The sequence below is a fragment of the Ictidomys tridecemlineatus genome, unplaced genomic scaffold (genome assembly GCF_052094955.1).
Source record: "Ictidomys tridecemlineatus isolate mIctTri1 unplaced genomic scaffold, mIctTri1.hap1 Scaffold_616, whole genome shotgun sequence".
NCBI lineage: Eukaryota > Metazoa > Chordata > Mammalia > Rodentia > Sciuridae > Ictidomys > Ictidomys tridecemlineatus.
Genome location: NW_027524228.1, coordinates 194,427 through 218,700, shown reverse-complemented (window position 1 = coordinate 218,700; position 24,274 = coordinate 194,427). Strand labels below are relative to the sequence as shown.

Here is a 24,274-nt window from a genome sequence, read left to right as displayed (position 1 = left end):
GACCTGAGGCTGGGAGTGAGCTCACCACATTGCCCAGGAAAGCCCTCGCCCGCAGCTGGCTGTCCAGGAGGCCCTCGGAGGCGGTCCCTAAAGCCAGGGGAGTGGCGGGCGCCTCCCCAGGGCCCTGTCCTCCTGGGCAGCAATCCCCTCCCCCTGGCTGAGGAAACCCGAGCATCGGGGCAGAGTCCACAGGGTCCCACGGCCACGAGGGGCAGCCGGAGGCCTCACACGAGGGGGTCTGTATCCAGGTGAGGACCCTGCGGCACCCTAGGTCCCCAGCTGGGGTGACAGCAGGGCAGGCGGCAAGGGCGCAGGGCCCCGCCCCCAGCACGCAGACCAAAGGGGAAGCGCCTCAGAGGCGTCCCCGGGAGACGGGGGCGGGGCCTGTGCAGGGCGGGAACTTTGAGCCGCTGTCGCGGGGAGCTCCGAGGGGGAGGAGCCCGGAAGTAGCGCCCTGGAGGCGGGGCTGCGGGTCCCGGATGGAGGGTGCAGCTCCCGGGGTCCGTGACAGGAGAAGGTGAGCGGCCAGGAGCGGCCCCGGTCTAGGTGCCCACATGAGGGGGGACCCGGAGGACTCTACCGCCGCCCTGGAGCCTCGGTCCCGGCTGCCTGTCCCCTGGAGCCGCCGGGGCGGTCCCCTCAGCGCCCACCACGGACCCCGCGGTCCCGGTTCTCACCTGAGGGCCCTCCTCGGCGGAGCTGCTGGTCACAGCGGGTGGAGTTTGACCTGCAGGGTCCTGTTCAGGACGCGGTGGCCTCAGCCGTGTGGCCTGCGCCGCGGACCTCAGAGGAGAAGAGGGGGCCTGACCCACAGGCCCCTGGAGAGGGGAGGGGAGCCCAGGTGACCTGGGGGCAGGAGGCATTTAGAAGGGAGACCCGCCCAGGTGTCAGGTGTCACTGACTCTGTGTCCTTTTGTTTTCCTGTGGCACCTGTGGATTCTGGGGTTTAAGTCCTGTTTCCTTCCTGCTCCTGGTGGACATGGGAAGAGACCCTGCGGGTTTTAAGGATTCAGCAAAGCAGTGCAGTTCCTGGAAGTGCCATGGAGAGAGCAGCGATAGGGTGGGCATCAGGGGAGGGAGTCCTGGGGCCCCAGGATCTCCACTGTGTGTGAGAGAGTCGCCTGGGGACAGCTTTTGCAGAATGTGCCCTGGGATGATTCCCAGTGACAGTGATTGATTGCTAAAATGGATTGTTTGCATGCTTGGCTTCAGACACCAGCCTAAGCCTGATTCCTCTAGGAAACTCCAGGGAAATCACGAGGTGGACAGTCCTGTTGGACCTTTCGTTTTAGAGATGAGAAAAGTGAGCTGGCAAGGTTTAGGTGATTTTCAAAAGGGTATTTTAATGAAAACCTCAGTGTTTCCTGATGCATGCTGTTGTGGGAGATATGCTTCCATTCTCAAGTGACCAGGGATTTGTATTCAGCCTGGCAGAGATGAATTGAACACCTGTAAGGAATGTGAAGTAGCACGTGTTCTGACTGCTCAGTGTCCAGTTAAGTCAGAACCTAGGACACGTGAGTCTGTAAAAGAGCACAGTGTAAGAGGTTAAGGTTGCATTTTGCCTAATACAAGTTATTGAGTTGAAGTTGCATTTGATAATTTTAAAATATTTAAGGAAGTACGGTGTTTGGTCCGTTTCAGGATTTATTCAATAGAGTTTCGGATGTTGTTTCTTTTGACGGCACTGCGGAAATGTGAGCGAGAACAAGTTGGAGATATCTTTCAGGTGGAAGCATTGCCTGAGGAGGAGGTCATCAAGTTGGCCAAGAAGCCATTTTGTGAAGCCCCTGTTGACTCAAGGCTTTTGAGGAAGAATTCATGTGTGGAGACTAATTCTTCATGGGCCTTTGCATTTGGTGAGTCACAGAACATATCTGAGTAGATAATCATTTACCAACATGTCCACAATAATCTCACATATTATGTATGACAGGTCATGGCTCAGTAAATATTACCATTTCCTTTTTTGCATTTAAGAAAACTAATGATGGAATAATACTTTCTTTCTTTTTTGCCTTGAAGTACGTCAGTATCTTGACCAAGCATGATTGTTGGTAGGTAGGATAGCAAGAACTTGAACTCAGGGATTTTATTGTCATGTATCAATCTATTGTTTTTCATTTATTTCTATTAATATATCCAGGTTGGCATCCATTACATTTTTAGCTTTTGACTTTCCCACCTATGGGCACCCTGACAGCCCTCAACTCCCTGTAAGCACAGACAACTCTGTAAGGAACATGAGGATAAATTTCCTTGTGCATGTCCCCTTTTGAAACTGCTTAAGCACTATGTGGGTAATCTATAGACAGGTGGAATTTCTAGGTCAAAGTATGTATGTTTACTTCTTTGACTAAGCACTGCCAAGTGGCTCTTCTGAATAGCTCTGTATGTGGCCAGGATTGTATTATCTAACTTTCTAACTTTTGCATGTTGAGTAGATACAAAGTGAGAGGACACTGTTTTTGTTGGTATTTTTCTTTTCTTTCTTTTTTTTCTTTTGACAGAGAGAGAGAGAAAATTTTAATGTTTATATTTTAGTTTTCGGCAGACACAACATCTTTCTTTGTATGTGGTGCTGAGGATCTAACCCGGGCCGCATGCATGCCAGGTGAGCATGCTACAGCTTGAACCACATCCCCAGCCCAGTATTTTTCTTGATATCTATTCTGATGCTTTTCTTTGGGGGATTTTCTCCTGTGAAAATGGGCTTCCTCTGGATGCCTCTGCCCGTTCCTCTACTTGACCTTATTTTCTTCTTTTTTTTTTATTTTTATCAAAGTGACTTCTTAATTCCAGTTTTATTAAAGACATTGTCCCTTGTTTGCATAGTCTATATCTAAAGCACTAATCCTTGCATCAAGGCCCAGCTTGCTCTCAGCTGCCCCAGGAGGGGAACAAACTTTGTCAGTAGCCAAGAGACACCTCTACAGGGGCCACAGTACTCTGGTCCTCTGGTATCTTGCCAGCAGTTCTTCCCACGCTCAAAGAGGGTTTCAGACATTGAGTCAATGGTCCGGGTGGTCATTTGTTGCCTTCTAATCTCAAGTTGAGCTCCTCTGAGAGGTGATATAGAAATCCTTCTGTGTACCTGACCCATCATTTTAAATGATGTTCCAAGTTCACTTTTTGGTATATGTGTGGTTCTGGGGATTGAACCCAGGACCCTAAGCCTGTTAGACAAGTCATGTACCTGAGCTACACATTCAGAGACCCCTGTAAATGTCTTTCCCCTTTGCCACAGGGTCTAAATTGCAAAGGCTGACATCAAACGTTCCTCTTGCCTCCCTGGTGGCTGGCATGACAGGCGTGCACCTGGGACTGTCACACTCTAGCCTGTAATGGGAACTCTTGTGCCTCTGTCCAGGGCTGAGCATGGTTCTGCAGAGCTGTGCTCCAGGCTCCCTGCAGGGCTGTGGAGGCCTCTGCTGCCCAGCAGCCCTGGTGCCCTCTCCAGTGCTCCTCCCAGCCGAGGGCAGGCAGCTGCCCATTGCTGTAGGCTGACTTTATTTTCTTCTTATGGCACTCATACGTTCTCAAGAGTATGTTGGATTATTTGTCCATTACGAGTCTAACAGGTCCTCTAGAACGTTCAAACAATTAGTAAAATTCCTAAATAGTAAGTGAGCATGCACAGAAATTGGGCTAATGTTTTGGGAAGAACAATGTTGGATGATATATTCATGGCTTGAATATATCATCCAACATGAAGTTATATTTTATTATTTACAAAATAATAAAACAATGAAGCAATACCATGGGCTGAGCTAAAATATATCCCCAGGATCTTAGGCATTCTGATCATCTCTGGGTAGTGAAATGGAAGTAAAGGTATCAAAGCCAATGATCATCTGTTTCCAATTTTCTGTGATTTGGTTCAAGTGGTAAAGTGGTGATATTTATTAATTAATGGATCAAATAGGTTCATAATTGTTTTAGAGTATAATTAGGTGCCTTCAAACTTTTGACTGTATGTGCACATTTGAGAATGGTTCCAGCCATTCTGTCATCCTTTGGGTCATTCCCCTCCTATGTCCTGTGAGACATTTTCTATGTGAGGCTTTAAAAAGAAGAGAATATTGTGTAAAGAAACCTTGCGATCTGTGCAGTATAAAATTGAATGGGTTCATTCAGAAATCAGAAATTCTATTGAAAGATATTTGCATGAGCCAAATAAAACCTATTTTTAGGCATCCTGGTGAAGACAAGGTTTTATCTTTATGTCTCATTTTCTATGTTTTGTTGTTGTTGTTGTTGTTGTTAGAATGAAATTCATATGTTGCCAGACCATTCTATCAGATGTGTAACTAGATGTCATTTAAATTACCCACTTTTACATGGTAGACATTTTTTAATGAACACTGCCTGTCTGCACCTTTTTAAAAAACAGGACTGGGATCAGAAGCCCAAATACCAATGGTCAGCTGGAACATATTTTTCATTTGGCCTACCTGTCAGTATTCCCTGAGGTCATCTGTGCAATCAGCTTTGTTACTCCTGCTCCCTCACTGGATTTCATAGAAACCATTGCTATGTATCGATCAGGGACACAAATCCCACAACATTGCGTTCTTTGAATATCCAGAGTCCCACTTTTCACTTTGCCATGCCTGAGATCAGCAGAAATATTAATCAGCAAATGTGAGATTTTCAAAGATCCAATTCTATGTGCTCCTTTCCCAAAGAGCCTTAGGCAGGGATATAGCATACATAAATATTAAGTAAAGGCCATAGTTTTTAAATTGTCATCCATTGAATAGTTGACACATGTCTGAGATACTTTTTATTTTGGAGGAGGTATTATTTAATAGGGAATTCCAACAGCTATGTAATAGTGAAATGAGAAGTCTTGCATCCATTTAATTTTGTTTCTGATGATTTTTATGTGAAAGGATAAGATACTTCCTTGTTCCCTTGCAGATGTTGCCCACTTCTGTGAATGGATGTGGGGTGTCACCTACTACTTGCATATCTGCATGTTGGGCTTGACACTGCTATCGTACTTGGTAGTTGGCAGAAAGTCAATACTGAAGTTAAGTTCTTGTGTTCTAGCAGCAGAGCTGAAGATCCTTAGTGTGCCACCTTCTGCAATCCATGCTGCTTTGTTCATGTTCCTTATTGACTTCCTGGTGAGCATCATGGTCTTCTGGTCTTGAGAATGGTCAAGCATTGCACTGTGAATGTGGAAGATGGGCATGTGGAAGGCTCCAGGGAGGAGGGATCATTGATCATGTACTCTAATCCATGTGCCTGTTTAATGACCTGCTTTTTTTATTTTTGGGTTTTAAGGGAGACACTGCACTCAAACACTTCTGTGCAGCTGGGAATTCAGGCTTCTGCTTCACCTTGAAGTAAGCATTAATGATTCCTTTCCAGAAGACATGAGAAGAGAGAGTGAGCCTCTGATATCATGCAGGTTTCTTGCATTGCCCATGGGCTAGAGGAGAGAAGAGTTGCTTCATGAGATTTGATCCCCTTTTTCCTGAAGAGTTCCACACAGAGGTGAGTCCCCAGCATGTTTAGACACCATTTCAGACCCCTTTGTTGATGGAAATGAATCAGAGCCCCTGATGATGTGGATGAGCTAAAGATGGATTTGCTATGAATTTTCTATTTCGTTTCTCAGGGCCTGAGTCAAGCCGCCTTTGTGCTGTCAGCACATGAGCTGCTGGTCAAATGTGAGGAAGTGGTCTTGCTTTATGAAAAGACCACCCTGATTCAGTGAGCCAGAGGCAATCTGCAGTACCTGTTTTCCTGTAAAGGCAGATTGCTGTGGATGGCCTCTGGCCTCATCATGCAGCCCTGCTCAGAGTAGGGGATTGAGGATCCAGGCAGATCCCTAGTTCCTTTTAACCTTTATTACCATTGGGCCACCCCAGGGTACTTGGACTGTACCTGGTCTTCTGGCCTGGGTCAGGGGATGTGAGGTTTGGAATCCCCCTCTGTGGCAGGATCCCAAGGCCCCCCAGCCTCTTGAGGGCAGGCACAGCCTTCCCTAATTGTGTTAGAGGGGGAGACTTCTCCCACCCATCCTCATCCATGCTCATCACACATTTTGTAGCTTGACACCTGAGGACCTTTATTCATTAACTTAGTGGTTAGTGGTGATGGTTGCTAAGACTAAATGACTCTTTCAAGGTTACATCACTTGTATGGTAGGGCTAGAGCATGGATCTTCCTAATTGATTTCATGGGACTCTCTCATGGAAACTGTGACTGCCTCCTAAACACACACTCTACATTTGGAGTGTCAAAATTCTTGGCACTGCCTCCTTGGCAAGTGTATCTTGTCTTCTACATGGGAATTTCACAAATATTTTCCTTTGGTTTGTGGAGGTCATGCAGAAGTGATTTTATTTGAAATAGCCCAAACAAGAAATACCAGTTGTCTTTTTTGCACATGGATGTGTGTAGTAATCACCCCTTTCTGTGTGCTTGCATGAGTTGCTCCTTTGAATTTGTTGAAGAATGGTTGGTGGGGGAGCAAGGTAACAAGAGATGGATATCAATGCTTGTCCAGTATTCTGAAGTGAAGAATGTATTGAGCATGTGAAGGCTTTTCTAGCCAGTTCCTATGGCTTACTCAGGTATCAGTCAGAGGATTCTGTCTGGTAGACTCTTTGGAGTAGATGTCAAAGTGGCCTGGTCGTACCCTGTCCAGGACTGAATGCTGAGCTTGAGTGGAAGCTTCTTGTCAGTTCAAGCATTTTCATGAGTCTGTCCTCTGTTCTCTTTGTTTGTTTGTTTGTTTTATTTTTTTCAGTTTTCAGTGGACACATCTTTATTTTATTATATGTGGTGCTGAGGATCGAACCCACTGACTCGCGCATGCCAGTCGAACACGTTACCACTTGAGCCACATCCCCAGCCCCCTCTCAGTTTCTAACAGGAAAGGAGAACAAACATTGAAAGTACGGTGATTGATTATTTATACCAATGTTATTTGAATCAACTTTGTATAATTCAAAATTAACTTTTTGCTAGTAAAATTTCATATGTTGAGGAATTAATGAAAATATTGGGGTTGGAGGATGAGGATGGGCAAATCAAATATTTTTGAGCACCAAGACCTGGTTTTTTTTTAACTTAAATAATAAACTGCCAGAGGACCACACCAAGTAGATATTTCCAGAGACAGTGGGAAGGTAGTGGCACATGAGGAAGGGAAGAGCTCTCAGGATGGGAAGAGGGGGCCGCTTCAGGACTCACCGGGCATGGCACGATGCTACTGGCCATGATACATGCCTGGGCCCACTGAGTGGGGCAGATCCATGCTCTGTGTCCCTCTACACTCCTCTGTAGCCTGTGTTGGCAGCAGATCAGGGAATTGGGGTCAGAAGTGCTCCCAGTAATATAGGCACCAGCCCCCAGAGTGTGTTTCTAGCCCTTTCCCAACCTGGCCTGACTTGGTGCTTGTGTTGATGCAGGGCTGAGACCCTACAGTCATCAGAATGTATCTGTGGTCCAGATCCATCCTGCATGGCCAACATGCTCAGACCTTCAGCTGGGTCCTAGGCCTGCTACAACCAAACTCTGTCAACTGGGTGGCCAACCACAGAGGAAGGGCCTTCCCTCAAGCTCCAGGGGCTCAACACACTAGGTGTTGGGTGGTCCCACTGCCAAAACACCTCACAGGTTCCTAGGGGACTGTCTCCCCAACTCTCCCAGCCCTTGCCCACTCTCCTATTGCTGCCCATGATCTGTGGTTCCCATATGGGCATCCCGTCCTGGCTCCAACCTCACATAGCTGGTATTCCCCAGTCTTCCTGGTATCTGGGTCCAGACTCTCCTCTTCCTACAAGAATATCAGATATTGTATTTGGTCCCAGTTGAGGCTGTGTTCCATCATGTGAGCTCTTAGCTTCATCACTGTGCAAAGACTCTTTTTCCACACAAGTTCGCACGACTTTTGGCTGGCTAAGAATTTTCAGGCGACACTTTTGTAATGAGTAAACTTTCCTTCCTTCCGATCTCTCCCCAGTGAGCATTCCTCACACCCTTGTCCTAGTTCTTTTATGGCAGTTTCCCTCCTTATGGCTGAGAGGACCCAGTGACCCCTGGATTCACACGTTCTCCTTAATCACCAACACACTGCAGAATTCTCCAAAGGGCCATATATGCTCCTGGAAGTTGGTGGTGGAAATAGTTCTCCATCCATTAATCACTACTCACTCACTAATGTCCTTGTGTCCTTGACAAAGGCTCTCCCTTTCCTGGTTTTCCTGAATAGAAATCCTCTTGCATCTTGGATGAATAGGGTTATACATTGTGCAGAGGTTGTTGGTCCACTGAGCATCTTAGAGACTGTTCTTTATGGAGCCTAATGATCCTCATTGGGGAATGAGGCCAGGGTCCTAACTGTGGTTAGTGTGAGGACACCATGGGTTCAGAAGAGGAAAAGAAGGACAAGGGAAACTCAAATGTCCCTTCATGGCCCCTGGAGTTAGAGGACTTACCTCTTTGCACCTGGGATCAGGAGACCTCATTTCCTCGAAGACATGCACACTCAGACGTAAATCTTGAGTGTGGGTTCCTTTCTGGGGTCCAGGGCTGTTGTTAGCCACCAGGAAAGACAGTGCTCTCCATGCTGAGTGGAGCCATTTTTGCCAGGAAAGGGAGCCCATGGTCACGCCTTGTGCAAAGCATCCCACGCCAGGGGCTCCCATCCCTACATTCCTGTCCTGAAAGAAAGCCACTCAGAGGCAAGGTGGGTCCAACCACCTCCCATGTGTTCACTCAGCACTGTGTTCCGGCATCACCCCAGTTAACAGTCTTGATGGGATTGGTCGTGGCTCAGAATGTCACCCTCATGAGCTCTACCCTGCTACAGCTGCAGTTCTGCAGTGGGAGAAACTCAAAACCTTGAAACACATGCACATGAAAGAAAAGAGCAAGAGCCAGAGCCCAAACAGGCCAGGTGTGGCAAAGACAGTTGGAGTGCCTAGGTTGGGACTCAGAATTATGTCAGTGGGGTGGCAATGCTGCTTGCACCAGCATGATAACAGAGAGCCAGCCCTGCTCAATTTGGGGAGCAGTGTGTTGGGGAAGGCAGCAGAAATTGAGAGGCAGGATTGAGTTTGGACCTAGGAGGAGGTTGGGTAAAAGGCCAGTGTGGGTTGGAGGGCCTGGGCAGATAGAGAGAGGCCAGGGCACACCCCAAAGCCTGGGGACTGCACTTGATGTCCAGGGTTGTGAAACACTGCCTCCCCTCTTACTCACAACTGAGAGGAAGAGGCATTGATGAGTTCAGTTTGTGTGCAGCTGCATCCAAGGTGGCTTGGCTAGGTACCTCTGTTTCCTTGACTCAGGAGGCTGGGAGTCCAGGCTCCACTGAGTCTCAGCTGGGAGGATCAGAATCTGAGTTTATGCCTGTGTTCCTAGTAGGATCCATGTTGTCTGAGCCTCAGTGTTTTTGTAATGAGAGGATGGGTGTCTGTCATGTCTTTATCACAGGACATACTTGCTAAATGGATTTGTTTGCTCTGAGGAGGAAAGAGAGGGGGGAGTGGTGCTGGAGACAGGGATGCAGACAGGGGTCATGGACTTGGCATTACTCGGTCTTGGAGATGATATCCCATCCCCTGTACCCACTTCAATTTCCATGAATCAGGAGGCTGAGCCCCCTTGAGGTGAGGGGTGAACTGGTTCTGGGCAGCAGGATGCTGTGGTACCTCGGAGTCTCTGTGAGACCCCAACACTAGACACACTTGGCCCTTTTGAAATTTTAGGAGAAGCTTTGGGAAGTTGTAAGGCAGAGGGGAGCAGCCTCTGCATCTCAGTGCCCTCCAACTTGCCATGGTGTAGAGAGGGAACTGCAGCCAGGATAGGACGGACATTGGCCACGTCCCTGTGTGGGACACAGGCGTGATTGAGTTAGGGTGCATTATTTTTCTCTCTCCTTCTTCTGATTGCCCCATCTCTACATTTGTGCTTTAGCCACCTGTGAGTCCCATCTCTGGTTTCAGAAAGAATAGAGAGTGTTATGGGCCAATAGACACAGTAAACCCTAGAGATTAGATGCTACCTTATTTTCCAGAAAAGATTGGGCACACCATGAGTTGCACAATGATGGGACCAGGGTCCAAAAGCTGCTGAGAGGGAAGGACTGGTTGTGAATGCATTTTTGAAGGCTCCAAGCTGGAATTCTAGTGGTACCAAGCAGGGCAGATGCTGGTGGGGATGTTTGGGTAGTTGTTGGTGAACACATGCGCACCTGAGATGGGTAGGCATGGAGGAGAAATCAGCAGCCCATAGGGCTTTTGAAAGTGGTCTTATGTGAAAAGAGGCTCAGGTATGGGCACAGGAAATGACATCATTGCCTTGACAATGGATCAAACAGAACATGGAACCCTGGTATCCAGGCACCCACTTCACTGACCAAGCCATCCGAGCTCATTTGGTTGGAGAAACTGGAGTGAGAAGGATGTTCCCCTGTCCTTGCAAACAATGCCGAGCCTCAGGCTCCCAGGAATCTCAGGGGGGCCAACTAGCCCTTTTGTGGATACACTGGGTGAGGCTTCATCTTAGACGCCAGATCCTCTGGCGATTATCGCAGAGGAGCTCAAGAGTAACAGTGAGTAGGACAGGGCAGGTGAGCCCAGCAGGCCCTCTAGTCTGATCCCTGATGAATGGCCCAGGACTCCTATTCTGACTGTGTGTGTGTGTGTGTGTGTGTGTGTGTGTGTGTGTGTGTGTGTGTACTGATGGGAACTGTCCCATTGTGCTTTGACTCTAGTGTATTGGCACAAGTCATTTTTCTGTTTTTCACCATTTCCATTTTGAACCCACCATTCTTGGTCCCAACCCAGGGTGAAAATGATAGGAACACGGAGGAGCCCTTCAGCATACAAAGCCTTGAACCTTACAGGCAGGACCAGCTTAGGAATGAGCTCCTGCCTGACATTGGTGGGAGGAACCTACATTTCAGCAGCAACATGGGGTTAATCTCCTGGGATTTCATCCCCACCCAGCACGTGCTGGATCTCTTGTTCCCAAGGTAAGCACCAGACCACCAAGCCCAAGTGTGTAGCCCCCTCATGCCTGGGTCTTGGGGCTGCCATGTACCTCTCAGGGACCCAAAGGTTTGTAATACCTAATGAGATAGAGGACCACACTCATAGTGGAAAGTCAGCCCCGAATGGGACGAGTCCTGGAGGTGCCTGACACAGCCTGAGGCAGCGCAGGAGGATGCGGATTTCCAAACAGCCTCAGAAACTTAGGGAGACCCTGTACCCAAGTAAAAAGGCCTGGAAATGGTCTCAGTGCTTAGGTGCCTCTGGTTTTATCCCTGGTAAAAAATTAAGTCAATCAATAAGAAATTACCAAACTGAGAATCTACGAAGGTGATTTCAGAAACAGACTTTCAACCCAAGCATCAGTTGAGAGCAAGCTCCAGACCAGGGGAGGTTTGTGTGTAACAGACGTCAAAAGGGAGGACTACCAGGGGCCTGGAACCCACTAGGTGTGATGGCATCTATGCCTTATGGCAGGAGGGTGGCAGTGATGCTGGCCCTCTCCTAGATTTTGGAAACCTTGTTTTCATTGGGGAAGCTTTATGGAGGTGGAATCTATTTTAGCAATCCTGGTCCAGATGAGGTGCTGACTACCACAGGTAGAAGCCTATCCAGAATGTGGAGTTTGTTATCCAGTCTTTCCTGACTGTGACAATGACAAAGAAAGGAAGTCACTTGTCTTTGGTCTTGGTTTCACTCCCGCCCATTGATTGAGAACTGATTTCATCTTGGACTACTGAACAGAGGCTGCATCTGGGCAGAAGAGTGTGATAGATTTGAACTCTTCAGAGGACGCCCCACCATTTCCAGAGAAAGAAGGAGAAGGAGGAGGAGGAGAAAGAGACACTCCCGAGTGGGTAGAGGATCACACGATGAAGATCAGGAGGAAGAAGAAGAAAAAGCAGGAGGTGAAACAAAAGGAAGGGTGGAGGGAGATACACAAGAAGAAGAACAAGAAGGAATCATGTAAGAACAAGAAAAAGACCCAGAAAGAACTACAAGAAGATGCAGGACAGAAAGAAGAGCCAGAAGTAGAATAAGAACCAGAATACAAGTACCAAGCAGATAGCTCATGATGAGAAACAAGGGGAAGGAGAGCGAACCTAGAAAACAATAGAGTTCTCCAGGGCACCACCCTGCTGAAGTCCTCCCATGTCCATGCCCAACACACCTCTGATAGATACCACCTCTCCTCCGCGTATTCATCCATGAATGGATTCATCCAGGGCAAGGGGATGAATTCACCCACCATCCAACGCTTCCCTGAATGCCCATGTGTGAGCATGGCTGCCCTGGGGAGAAAGGCCTAAGCACAGGAGCCTTTGCCAATCCTGATGCACAGCCTAGCAGTGTCCCTTTGGCAGATCCAACCTGCACTGAGAAGTTCTGGGGCCCAAGGTGCTGTTTCCATTGCCAGGTGCTCTTTTGGTTTAGAATCCTGTACATCATCTTCTCCAGGGAAGAATCACTGAGGGAGTCTTTGGTGGCACTGTAGCTGGATAGGAGGGCTCTCAATTCTGGTGCAGGCTCGCCCTGGCGGAGACTCTCAGGGGGTGTGGGTGTTTTGTGGTATAATCCTTGAGTGCCACCTAACAATTCTGTCCACTTCGCTCTGCAGAAATCAAGGTCCCTGACCACTCACTCGTGTATCTGTCCATGAATCCGGGAATAAAATATTTCATCGTGAGGAAACGCCCCGAAGTCAAGGGAAAGGAGGTAAACACCTACCTTATTCAAGCTGTACTTGTACTGCCATTCCGCTCCCACCTGGGGAAATAAGAAGCCTCATCACCTAGACATATGTGCTAGGAGCCCATAGAGCCAACCGACAGGCTGGGTGGCTTTCTGTTTCTGGGTTTGCTGATGTTCCATCCCCCACAGTTCTCAGAATCAACCTGCAAGTCCTCCAGGCCACTTTCCCACAAGCAGGTGGGAGACACCTGCTTAATTCACATCCACTTAGAAACACAAAGTCCAAAGATGGCCAAGAAGGTCCTGGTAAGCCTGGGAGCAGGGGTGTCCCCTGGTGCTTACACCTGGGTGGGGAGCAGACACTGGTCCAATATCATGGAATACTCATGCCCTCTTGCATTGGAGCTTCTGGAAGATCAGGAGGATAGATGGGAATCAAGAAGGGAGAGGTCAGTGTGAAGGGCTGGAGTTGAGATGAGGGAGAGCAGCAGCTTGTCCACCGCCATGTCTGAGGGAATCTGTGTGTCGGAAGGCAGCATGAAGTCCAGAAGGGCAGAGGCGGGTATGGGTGACAGATGAGAACAGGACAGGACCTAGGTTGCAGGTTCCCCTGTATGGGATGTTGACGTCTATGGAGGAGGACAGCAGTGTGAGGTTCTGCATGTTCCTTGAACAAGGAGCTGAGAGGGTCTCTCTGCAGAGTCGATATGGATGTGGAGCAAGCACACTAAATGTCCAGGTAACCCAATGACCACCCTTGCCGGATGAGGTGCCCTCCTACACCCTAGCCAGCACTGAGCCTCTGGAGGCCAGGAGCTCTCGTTACTGTCTTTCGTCACTCCTGTGTGTGGTCATGTTTCTGGGTCTGTTTTTGTCCCTGGAATCCAGACCAAACCCTCTCGGTTTTGTGCCTAGGCCATTCCCAATGCCGCCTGCATCCTCGGGCAGACCTGGGATCTTGAAGGCTATTGTCCCATTCCTCCCAACTTTTGGGATGAGATTGCATCTGTATGCAGGTAGTGGGGTCCTTTCACTTAGAGAGGAGTGCAGCTCCACAAAGAGCAATGGCAGGTCCAGGAAGTCCTATGTACAAGGATTTGGCTAGTAACCTATGGGAAGAGCCCGCCCGATGAGCAGGAGGCCAGCTTCAGGTAGTAGGGTCATGAATGTTGCCCTTGTATTTAGAGTGGAGGTGCCTCCAGAATGCCCCTGCCCACTGTCCTTGAGTAGTCACTTCAAGGCCCATTTCCTGAAGGCCTGTCTCCCATGCTCCAGGTGACCTGCCACGATAGGGCTCCTGTCATCATCCGCAGGGCCCTCGAGCTACACTTGCTTACTCAGGAGAAGCCGGAGGAATATGAGCTGGGCCAAATCATCTCTCACCGTCAGAGTAAGTGGGACAATCAGATGGCAGGGAGCAAGGGTCAGGATGTGGACTCAAGTTAACTCTTAGCACCAAAGAGTAGTCTCTGACCCCCAAGAACACTCCAACAGGGTGTGTTGGGGCTCGTGCACAAAGCCAACTACACTTCTGCTGGTGGAAGGTCTCGAGGTCCAATGGTATACCCCAGTGGATATTGTGGCTCCCCACCAGGTGCCTCCCCTGGACATGAACCAGGCATCTAAAGCTGACATCAGTGAGGAGTGAGGAGGAAAGCCTCTTTCCAGGAGCAGTATGGTTCTGTGGTCTGGGATAGGAGTGGTTTCAGAGGAACATGGGAATGCATGGGCTAAAGAGGGAACTGGCATTTTGTGGATTGAAGCAGTAGGATTGAAAGCCTTCTGTATGATCAGAAAACCACTGCCTGGGCAGAGCATTGCCAGGATTCTAGCAAGAAGGAACAGGATGAAATTGGGAAGAAAACACAGCCTGGGGGACAGCCTGAATCATCTGTGTTTGGGCAAATTCCCTGGTTGTTTGTACCTGAGTCCACCTGCCAAGGAGTGATCACAATAGCCAGGTTATGATCCCAAATTAAAGTCAGAGGAGGGCTTCCTGAGCACGTAGCCACAGAGCTCATCTGATAATAATGCCAGCGCTTTTTTGTTGGTTGATTGGTTGGTTTTTTGTGAGCCAAACACCACAGCAGCCATTATCCCAGCCTATGTATGCTGAATACCACCATCCCTATGAGTTCTAGGATCAATTTTTTCCTATATTAACCTACTGTTAGGTTAGTAGAATCTATGGAAGAGGAAGTCTGTCTGGGGCCTTGGTAGCCTTAGAAATTCATAGCAGAGATCCCCACATCCAACCCAGAAGGGATGGAGAACAGGCTCTAGGTTAGAGGAGGGCGACAGGAAACAGGTGTTCAGAGGAAGGAGAAGCTGGCTATTGTATTCCCCCACCCAGGGTCATGGCACCACTGGGCCATACACCATGTTGGAGGGAAGCATTCCCTTTGCTGGTCTTTGGAACCATTGTTCTCAATAGGGAAGCATTTGGAATGTGGCCTCCATTCTCTGAGGCTGGTCCACATGGAGGTGGGCTCCACCAACACAGAAGCATGGCTCTAATGTGGTATCTGTGCTGGGTAGCCTGTCCTCACTGTGGCCATACTTGAGGAAAATAACTCAGAAGAGGGATCCTAGGCCTTTTTCTCTGGGTTTCATAGCTTTCTCTTTGGTTGTGCACTGAGGCTGTCCATAAAGCTCTAGTGTGTGGCAGTGGAGAGCGCCTCAGCCCTTGCCACAAAGGCATAGAGTGGGAGAGAGGGAACGAGGCTGGCAGAAAGGGAGAGAGAGAAATATGGAGAGGAGAAGGAGGACCTCTACATGGAGAATGAGGATTCAGTGGAGCCAATAGGAACAAGGTATTTTTTTCCCAGGGCACAACCCTGTTTAGGTCTTCCTCCAACCATGCTCAACCTTTCTTCCAGTCCCTCCCACCTCCCAGTAGAGTATTCATCTTGAATGAGAATTTCATGTTGACATCAGAGCACTCACCATCCAATGCTTCCCTCCAAACCCACCTGTGAAGATGGCTCATGTGGGGTCTGAATCTTCGGCACAGGAGCCTTTTGTAGGAGATTTCAGATGTAAATCTAGTGGTGTGCTTTGGCAGATGCAAGAGGACCTGGGATGTTCTGGAGTCCAAAGCCTTTGGTAGGAACAGACATTAGGTCTGTTGAAGTGCTCTGCCTAGTTCTTCCTCAGGGAGGACTGTGGAGGTGGTCTTTGTTGGTATTGGTGCTGAATTGGAGAGCTCCCAGGTGTGTGGCTCTGGCCTTTGCTGGCACAGGCTCTCAGATGTTGGGGTGTCCTAGGGAGCACCTCCTGAGCCACCTTATTTTGTACACCCCTCTCTCCCCAGAGCTGAGGATTCCAGCGCAGGCCAACGTATTTTATGCAAAGAACCCTCACACAGAATCCAACTTTGTGCTGAGGAAAAGGAGCCTCTCCCAAAAGAATGATGAGTGGATCCAGCCTCAACCTCCCTCTCATCCTACAAAGAAGGCTGCAGCCCTCCTGAGGATGCTTGCAAAACCATTCTGCTGCTGTGTGCCTGGGCGGGACTGAGGCAGCCCAGGAATATTTACATTGATTACTATTTGCTTCAAAGTTTGAATCTATAGTTTGCCATTGTCCTTGACCTTGTTTAGTAACACAGTTGTTAATCTATCCTGTATTTGTTGTTTCTATTAATATATTATTATTTTAAAATATATATGTTTTTGTTACCTGATCTACAGTGATGATTTGAGTATACTAAATGTAGCAGTGATTCCTAAAGGACACATCCAAACCAACAGGAAGGAATGTTTCCTTGCATCAGCAAGAAGTTTGTTTTTTAGGAGTTTGGCAGATGGCATTATCTGAGTCAGTTTTTCCAATGGGGGTAATGAAGTATCGGCTATCATGGTACAAACAGAAACAAAGACACACAAACACACACTAGAGAACACACACACACAAACACTAGAGCACACACACACACACACACACACACACACACACACACACACACTAGAGCACACACACACACAATGAGAGATAGATAAACTGTTGGAGTTGGTCTCTTCTGAAATACTTTGGAGACATGGTTCTGATTTCTCCCATTTTGGAGTATTTTCAATTGCATAAGGTGTCCTGCAAATGAATCCCATGTCTGAAGAAGACATGCATGTGTACTTCCCATGCCACTTTCCACATAACCAGAAGGTCATGTCATGTAATATTTTTCATGGAGCTGTGTTTTGACTGTGAACCATCCCTTGAAGTCAGCTGTGGAATTTTCCACTGGTAGCATCACAATGGGGATCCACTCTTTGGATTTGGGGATATTTCTGATTTTTTGATTCAGATTGGAAAGATATATATATATATATATATATATATATATATATATATATATATATATGATTTTTGATCAAAATTGTGCATTTGATGATAATGAATGCCATGCATCTAGGAATCTGTAGACTCTAGACAATGAATGAATGTCTACTGTTGCCTGGAATATTCTGCAAAATCCTGTAGCATTTGATCTTGTGTGAGGGCTTCATAGGGCTTGCAAAAAGTCCAGGTCAGATGGTCCTGCATGAAGTTTAGCTCCTAGTGGTCTCCTCCACAGCATAAATGCCAAGGAGAAACCCACTTCTACACAGAAGATGGGAAGCTACCTTATGAAGGTGATCGTAGGTGTTGGACCCTCTTGCTAGGACTCTTTTTCTATTGGGCCAGAACTGTGCTCTGGATGTGCTTGCTGAGAAGAGCTTGGAATTTCCTGACTGAAGCAGTTCATGCAAGCTGCTTCCACTTGCAGGAACAAAGTGTGTTCTTGTTGAGCACTTTGGGCTGTCCCTGGTTGAACTAGAGTGTCAGAAGCACTTGTAATGATTGACATTCATGGTTTCACATTGAAGCCTCTGTGCCATCTGTCAACCACTGATGGCTGCAAGTGGGGCCCTGCCTTTCAATGAGTTTTCTGAAAAAGTAGGAGTTTTGAAGAACTGATCTTCTCAGCATTCCCCTTGCCTCCCCAAGTTGGGTGATGTCAATTATACAGACTTCCTTGGGAGCATACATTTTATATTGGGCTGGAATTGGACTCTGGATGTGATTGCTGAAAATAGCTGGGGAATGGGAGAAAGAAAGCTGTTTGCTGCAAGAAATTTCAATTTGCTTTGTTGATTAACTTTGTTGTAAGTGAGCACATGCTATTTGTTTTCTGTGTGACCTAGAAGATATCAAAAGTGCTTCTTACAGGTGACAGGCATGCTTTCACATTGAATCCTCTGTGCCATTGATCAAAAACAGTTCACTCATGTGGGTACCTGCACTTCAAGTGAATGTTGTAAACAAGTGTGACAAATAGATGTCAGTGAGACTTTGGAGAACTGATCTTCTCAGCTGGTCCTCTTTTTCCCTGCAAGTTGATGATGCTAGATTAAAGAGAACTCTTTCTGGCACCCTTCGTGTTTCATGCCTGAACTGTGCTCTGAAAGTTCTTGAGGAGAACAGCTTAGAAGTGCAGAAGTGAAGCTGTTTGTGGAAGCAGCTTCAAGTGGCACAAGCTAACTTGTTCTCAGTAAGCACATGGGGATTTTTTCCCTGGTTGAAGCAGTGTGAATAAGAACGGCTTCTCAGAGCTGATAGGCATATTTGCATTTGGCAAACTTTGCCATCTGTCACCCAGAGTTCCTTGCATGAAACCTGCATTTCCAGTGTTTTCAGAAAAGTCTGATGAGTGAGTTTCCATGGAATTTTGTGGAATTGTTCTTTTCAGCAGTCCTCATTGCCTTCTCAAAATTGGTGACCCTGGTGAAAGGACTCTCTTGTCAGCCCACATTGTATTTTGGGCCTGACCTCGGCTCTGAATGTACTTGCTGTACTTCCCATCTTTCCTCTCTCTGGTCCACTCCTCAGATCCCATCCTCCTTTCAATAGGGTCTCTTCCAGGAAGCCTGCCCATGTGCCTCCCACTTGAATTAAACTTCTCCAGTGCACTTGTTTTCAAAGCAGGGACTCCAAGGACAGAGGGCTCTCCATTCTGCACACTGAAATTTCGCAGCAGGGAGGACTCCTCCATGCTTGGATGGCAGGGCTGTGATCACCTGGAAGGTGGAAATAGGAGGCTTCCAGGGGTCTTGTGGTGTTCGTAGCCAGGGTACTGGTGACTGCAGTGCTTTTAATCTATGGGCCTCAAGGAGCCTTATGCTGCAGGTTTGTGTACTTCTGCATGTGTATGCACACAGTTCTTCATGTGGGAGAAAAAGCAATGTCTCCAAAGTTTGCTTTATATTATACTCAACTGGTAATTTACAAACCCCAGTGTCCCATCTTAGCCCAGAGCCATTCCATCAGCCCAGGGCCAGTGGGTGGTCCAGCGGTCAGTACTATGTACAGCTCCCAGGTGGCTCCAGTGTGCAGCTGAATTTGAGAGCCAATGTACCGTAGGATTTTCCCTTGAGGTTAGAATTCATTGACTTCCTCTTATGTCATTTCACTGGTTCAGGATATTCCTCGTCTCATGAACTATTCTGTAAAATCTTCAAGTTAGCCATCTCTGGTCATTTCTTCCCTCTGATGGCACCTGGTTCAACAGCTTGTTGTTGGGTGGGGTCGGTCATGGGAAGTCCTGGGTCACAGAGAGGGACAGAAAGACCATAATGTGGAATGGTGGTGTAGAGAGTAAGGGTGGGGCCAGAGCCCACACTGTGGTTAGGGTAGGGAAGGGATCTGAAGAGACTACCTTGAAAGCGAGCTCTGGCTGCGTTAACCAGAATCAGGGCCTGGAATTGGAAGCCATGACAGGGCTTCTGACTAGAAAGGACACATCCTTCTGGGCTGAGTTGGAGGTCCATCCAGGCAGAGGAAAAGAGAGAGGATGCAGGAGAGGTGGAGGGTCTAGATTACAGAGGAGCTCCATCATCATATCATAGAGTGTGAATTTGTTTCTTCCAGTTGTTGGTAAATGCTAATTCATTCACGTGTTACATTCACATCCACCTCGTCCATTGGAAAGGCCGCTCAACCACCACAGGCAGTGATATCTTGGTGGATGTGTGCATTCTAAAAGGAGGTGAAGTTGGCGCCAATAGTGTGTAGGCACTCAGGCATTGGCAAGCTTGCTATGGAGAGTGAATCCTCTAAATGTTATTGGGCTGCTTTTGAAAGCTCGTGTGGTTTGGCTAGATGTAGAATGCTTCCACACAATTTAGCATGGTGTATATTTTAGAGAGCATGATCACTGAGGGGCAGGTTGCTGGTGTGAAGCCGTGAGCATTAATATCAAGTTTCTCACCTAGAGTTGACTACCTACAACTGGTGACAGTGTTTTGCTACTGCTGAGCAATACTGAACAAGTCTCTGGGCCAGTAATTTATTGCTGAACTACATCACCAACAAAAAGACACTGAGTGTAGGTGAGGACCAGAAGAGCCCAGGAACCACCTGACAGCAGCCCTGAAGTCCTGAGCTCTGGTACATCATATACCAACTCAACTGGGTATCAACCTTGTCTTCCAGGGCTCATTAGAACTGTGTGCTTCAACTTTCAGAAGCAAATGCAGAATGATAGAATCTTCTCTGAGGACACTTTTCTAAGTCTTGTTTGCAGCACATCTTCTAAGTCTTATTTGCAGCATGTCTTCACTGGAATGAGTAGTCATTTGACATTCTGTTGTACTTAAAATTTCATGAGATTCTACCCTACTTGGTAGGTTCTGTGAAAGTGACTCGGCCTGAATGCATTTTACGTGCCAAAATATGGCTTGTCTTTTCTCCTAAACCTATCAGGGCAGTCAGAGCAGCCAAGGAGTACTATAAATTCAGGCATAAAATGGCCAGATAGACTGGGATCACTGTACATCTTTCTAGAACCTTCTTTCATGCTCTGGCTTCCCTGAGGTAAAGTGTGGAGACTCTGTGATCTAGATTTGTTAGCAAGTAGTTTTCTTGGGAGGTTATGCTAGAAAACTCCAGGTGGGAACAGGAAGTGATTAGGAACTGCCAGTTGTTGTCACTAAGTGACTAAGCACAGTCCTGCTAAGGAGTGCTAGGTGTCCATGTAGATCATGCTGCTAATAGAAGCCCTCTTACAGGGTGAGAGAGCTGGGAGTTCTCCACCCCCTCCTGCCAGCCATGACGGGAAGCTGCTGCTGGCCTTCACTGTAGGCAAATGGGCTATGGTGCTGGGGGCTGGAGGTCAGCTGGGGTGTGAAGAAATGGCATAGTGCTGGACAATGTCATCCAGCTTTGAATCCCCAGACTGGGATCTTTAGCAGGGCAAGGACAGAGACTGTACTCAATGCAGCGTCTACTTCTCAGCATAGTGCCAGGCACACAGCAGACCTTCATCAATACCCGTGGAATGCGCTGGCTCGCCCCAACCCTGCTCCAGGCCTCTCTCAGCTGGGCTCTCTGCTGGTCCTGTCTGTTCTAGTGTATTCAGCTCTTGCTTCTTCGTATTTCGCTTTCCTGAATTGTGTTCTCTTTCTCCACACTCCTGTGGTCACTCTTTCTTCACACTCCTGTGGTCCCAAATGGCTGTCTGGTGGGGCTGTGGCAGAGAGATCTCATTACTACCAGAGATGGAGTTTTTAAACCAAATAAGACACGTGCTCTGCTACTAAGGATGGTCTTCAGCATAACGTGAGGTAGAAGGTTTGAAATTAGGATTGTCCTCCCAATCTTAAGGCATGTAATCCCTGTGTGCAGACCAGGAAGTGCCCTGGGAAGAAAGGCAGGTATGGGTTTGGAATCAGAGACCAGCATGAGAAGAACACTTTCACTGCTTACTGGATAATGATTTTGGGGATGTTCTGTAACCTCTTGGGGCCTCAGTGTTTCCATATCTGAAATGGGGATAGTTGTATGACTGACTTCAGGAGGTGGGTAGAGAGAATCCTAGAAGTAGAAGAAGAAAACCCACAGCATCTGTGAATTCACAATAGCAAGACTGTGGAACCAACCTAGATGCCCTTCAATAGACGAATGGATAAAAAAAAAATGTGGCATTTATACCCAATGGAGTATTACTCTGCATTAAAAAATGACAAAATCATAGAATTTGCAGGGAAATGGATGGCATTAGAACAGATTATGCTAAGTGAAGCTAGCCAATCCCTAAAAAACAAATGCCAAATGTTTTCTTTGAAAGTAACTAAGAACAGAGTTGGGAGGAAGAGCATGAGAGGAAGATTAACATTAAACAGGGGTGAGAGGTGGGAGGGAAAAGGAAAGAGAAGGGAAATTGCATGGAAATGGAAGGAGACCCTCATGGTTATACAAAATTACATACAAGAGGAAGTGAGAGGGAAAGGGGAAAAAAACAAGAGGGAGAAATGAATGATAGTAGATGGGTTATAGAGAGAAGATGGGAGGGGAGGGGATGGGGTATAGTAGAGGATAGGAAAGGCAGCAGAATACAACAGTCACTAGTATAGCAATTTGTAAAACAGTGGATGTGTAACCAATGAGATGCTGCAATCTGTATAAGGGATAAAAATGGGAGTTCATAACCCACTTGAATCAAAGTGTGAAATATGATATGTCAAGAACTATGTCATGTTTTGAACAACCAACAATAAAAATTAAAGAGAAAAAATATTGATTCATTTTACAAATTCAGCAGCATATTCTGAAATTCCTTTGTATACATATAATTTTACCCATTTTTCACAATTATTTGATAGGTGTCATGGATGTTTTAATTGTTAGAATTTGTGTGTGTTGTGTGTGTGTGTGTGTGTGTGTGTGTGTGTGTGTGTGTGTGTGTGGTTTGGAAACTTGACATAAATTTGGCATTCTTCATGGGCCATGTTAGTATACACAACTGCTAACACATGCTTAGCAGTAATTATAAGTCACATTTCCTTCCTTTAATCTTTCCCTGAAAATGTGCCTTTCATGTGTAAAGACAAGTGTTTTCAAAATTGACTCTCTTGACAGATCTTTGGGTTCAGGTGTCAGTGTTCCAAACTGTGCCAGAAAACACCAAATCTGATTTCATAGGCTGGGCTGTCCTTAGCTCTGGCCTCCAAATTTATTCCCCTTCCTGGATGTACAACCCATGAGACTTGCCAGAAAGGAAGAGCCATGGAAGACTTTAAGGAGGACAGCCACAGGATCCTCTTTGCTCCTAGCCTCTTGAGAAAATAATAAAAACAATAACATCAAGCAAACACATGGTCTAGAACCTTCTTCTGTAAATAATTAGTATTTACCATATTGATATGTGTGCTGTGGTCCAAATTTTATTTCATTGAGAGAGAGAGAGATAGTGTGTGCGTTTGTGTATGTGTGTGTGTGTGTGTGTGTGTGTGTGTGTGTGTGTGTGTGTTTCATTTTGAAAAATCAAAGCCAGAGAACAGAGAAAATTCTATTAGCTGCATCTGGACAGCATTTGGCCTCCTTTCCTAGTAGGGAAGGATCTGAAGTCAATGGCAGAGCTTGTTTGTGGTGTAGCCAAGTGTCTCTGCAGCATTTTCGATGCTAGAGGCAGCTGCAGGTGAATGTGAGGAAGTATTCTGCTGGGGATGTGGCTCAAGCGGTATCGCACTCACCTGGCATGTGCTGTGTTTGATCCTCAGCACCACATAAAATAAAATAAAGATGTTGTGTCCACCAAAAACTGAAAAATAAATATTAAAAAATTCTCTCTTCTCTCTCTCTCTCTCTTAAAAAAAAGTGAGGAAGTGGTCTTGCTTTATGAAAACACCACCCTGATTCAGTGAGCCAGAGGCAGCCTGCAGTCCCTGTTTTCCTGTAAAGGCAGATTGCTGTGGATGGCCTCTGGCCTCATCATGCAGCCCTGCTCAGAGTAGAGGATTGAGGGTCCAGGCAGATCCCTAGTTCCTTTTGACCTTTATTACCATTGGGCCACCCCAGGGTCCTTGGACTCTACCTGGTCTTCTCGCCTGTGTTCAGAGGTTGTGAGATTTGGAATCCCCCTCTGTGGCAGGATCCCAGGCCCCCCAGCCTCTTGAGGGCAGGCACAGCCTTCCCTAATTGTGTTAGAGGGGGAGACTTCTCCCTCTCATCCTCATCCATGCTCATCCCACATTTTGTAGCTTGACACCTGAGGACCTTTATTCATTGACTTAGTGGTTAGTGGTGATGGTTGCTAAGACTAAGTGACTCTTTCAAGGTCACATCACTTGTATGGTAGGGCTAGAGCATGGATCTTCCTAATTGATTTCATGGGACTCTCTTATGGAAACTGTGACTGCCTCCTAAACACACACTCTACATTTGGAGTGTCAAAATTCTTGGCACTGCCTCCTTGGCAAGTGAATCTTGTCTTCTACATGGGAATTTCACAAATATTTTTATTTGGTTTGTGGAAGTAATGTGGGGGAGATTTCATTTATACCTAGCATAAAGAAGAAATACCAGCTGTATTTTTTACACATAGATATTTAAAATTAACCTTACTCTGGATGTGCTTATATGAGTTGCTCCTTTGAATTTGTTAAAGAATTGTTGGCTGTGGAGCAAGGTAATGAGAAATGGATTTGATTCATTCTCAAGCCTGAAGTGATGAATGTATTCAGGATATGAAGGTTTTTCTAGTCAGTTCGTTTGGCTCAGTCAGTGATGTCAGAAGAATGTGTCTGGTAGAT

General features: G+C 46.9%; 1 protein-coding gene across 2 annotated transcripts; it reads left to right on the top strand.

Moving 5' to 3' along the window:
- The first annotated feature begins 1,221 nt into the window (after positions 1-1,221).
- LOC144374212 (ral guanine nucleotide dissociation stimulator-like) lies at positions 1,222-16,392 on the top strand. 2 transcript variants are annotated; one of them, XM_078037143.1, is made up of 9 exons: positions 1,242-1,859; positions 4,924-5,132; positions 5,293-5,505; positions 6,767-6,914; positions 10,812-10,999; positions 12,634-12,731; positions 12,897-13,013; positions 13,983-14,097; positions 16,021-16,392. In XM_078037143.1, exons 6-9 carry the CDS (start codon positions 12,672-12,674, stop codon positions 16,224-16,226), a joined length of 498 nt encoding a protein of 165 aa, XP_077893269.1. In that variant the 5' UTR covers positions 1,242-1,859; positions 4,924-5,132; positions 5,293-5,505; positions 6,767-6,914; positions 10,812-10,999; positions 12,634-12,671; the 3' UTR covers positions 16,227-16,392. The 2 variants fall into 2 exon arrangements, 1 of the variants encoding a protein (XP_077893269.1); XR_013433671.1 differs by lacking the exons at positions 12,897-13,013; positions 13,983-14,097 and having other exon boundaries at positions 1,222-1,859.
- The last annotated feature ends 7,882 nt before the right edge of the window (positions 16,393-24,274 follow it).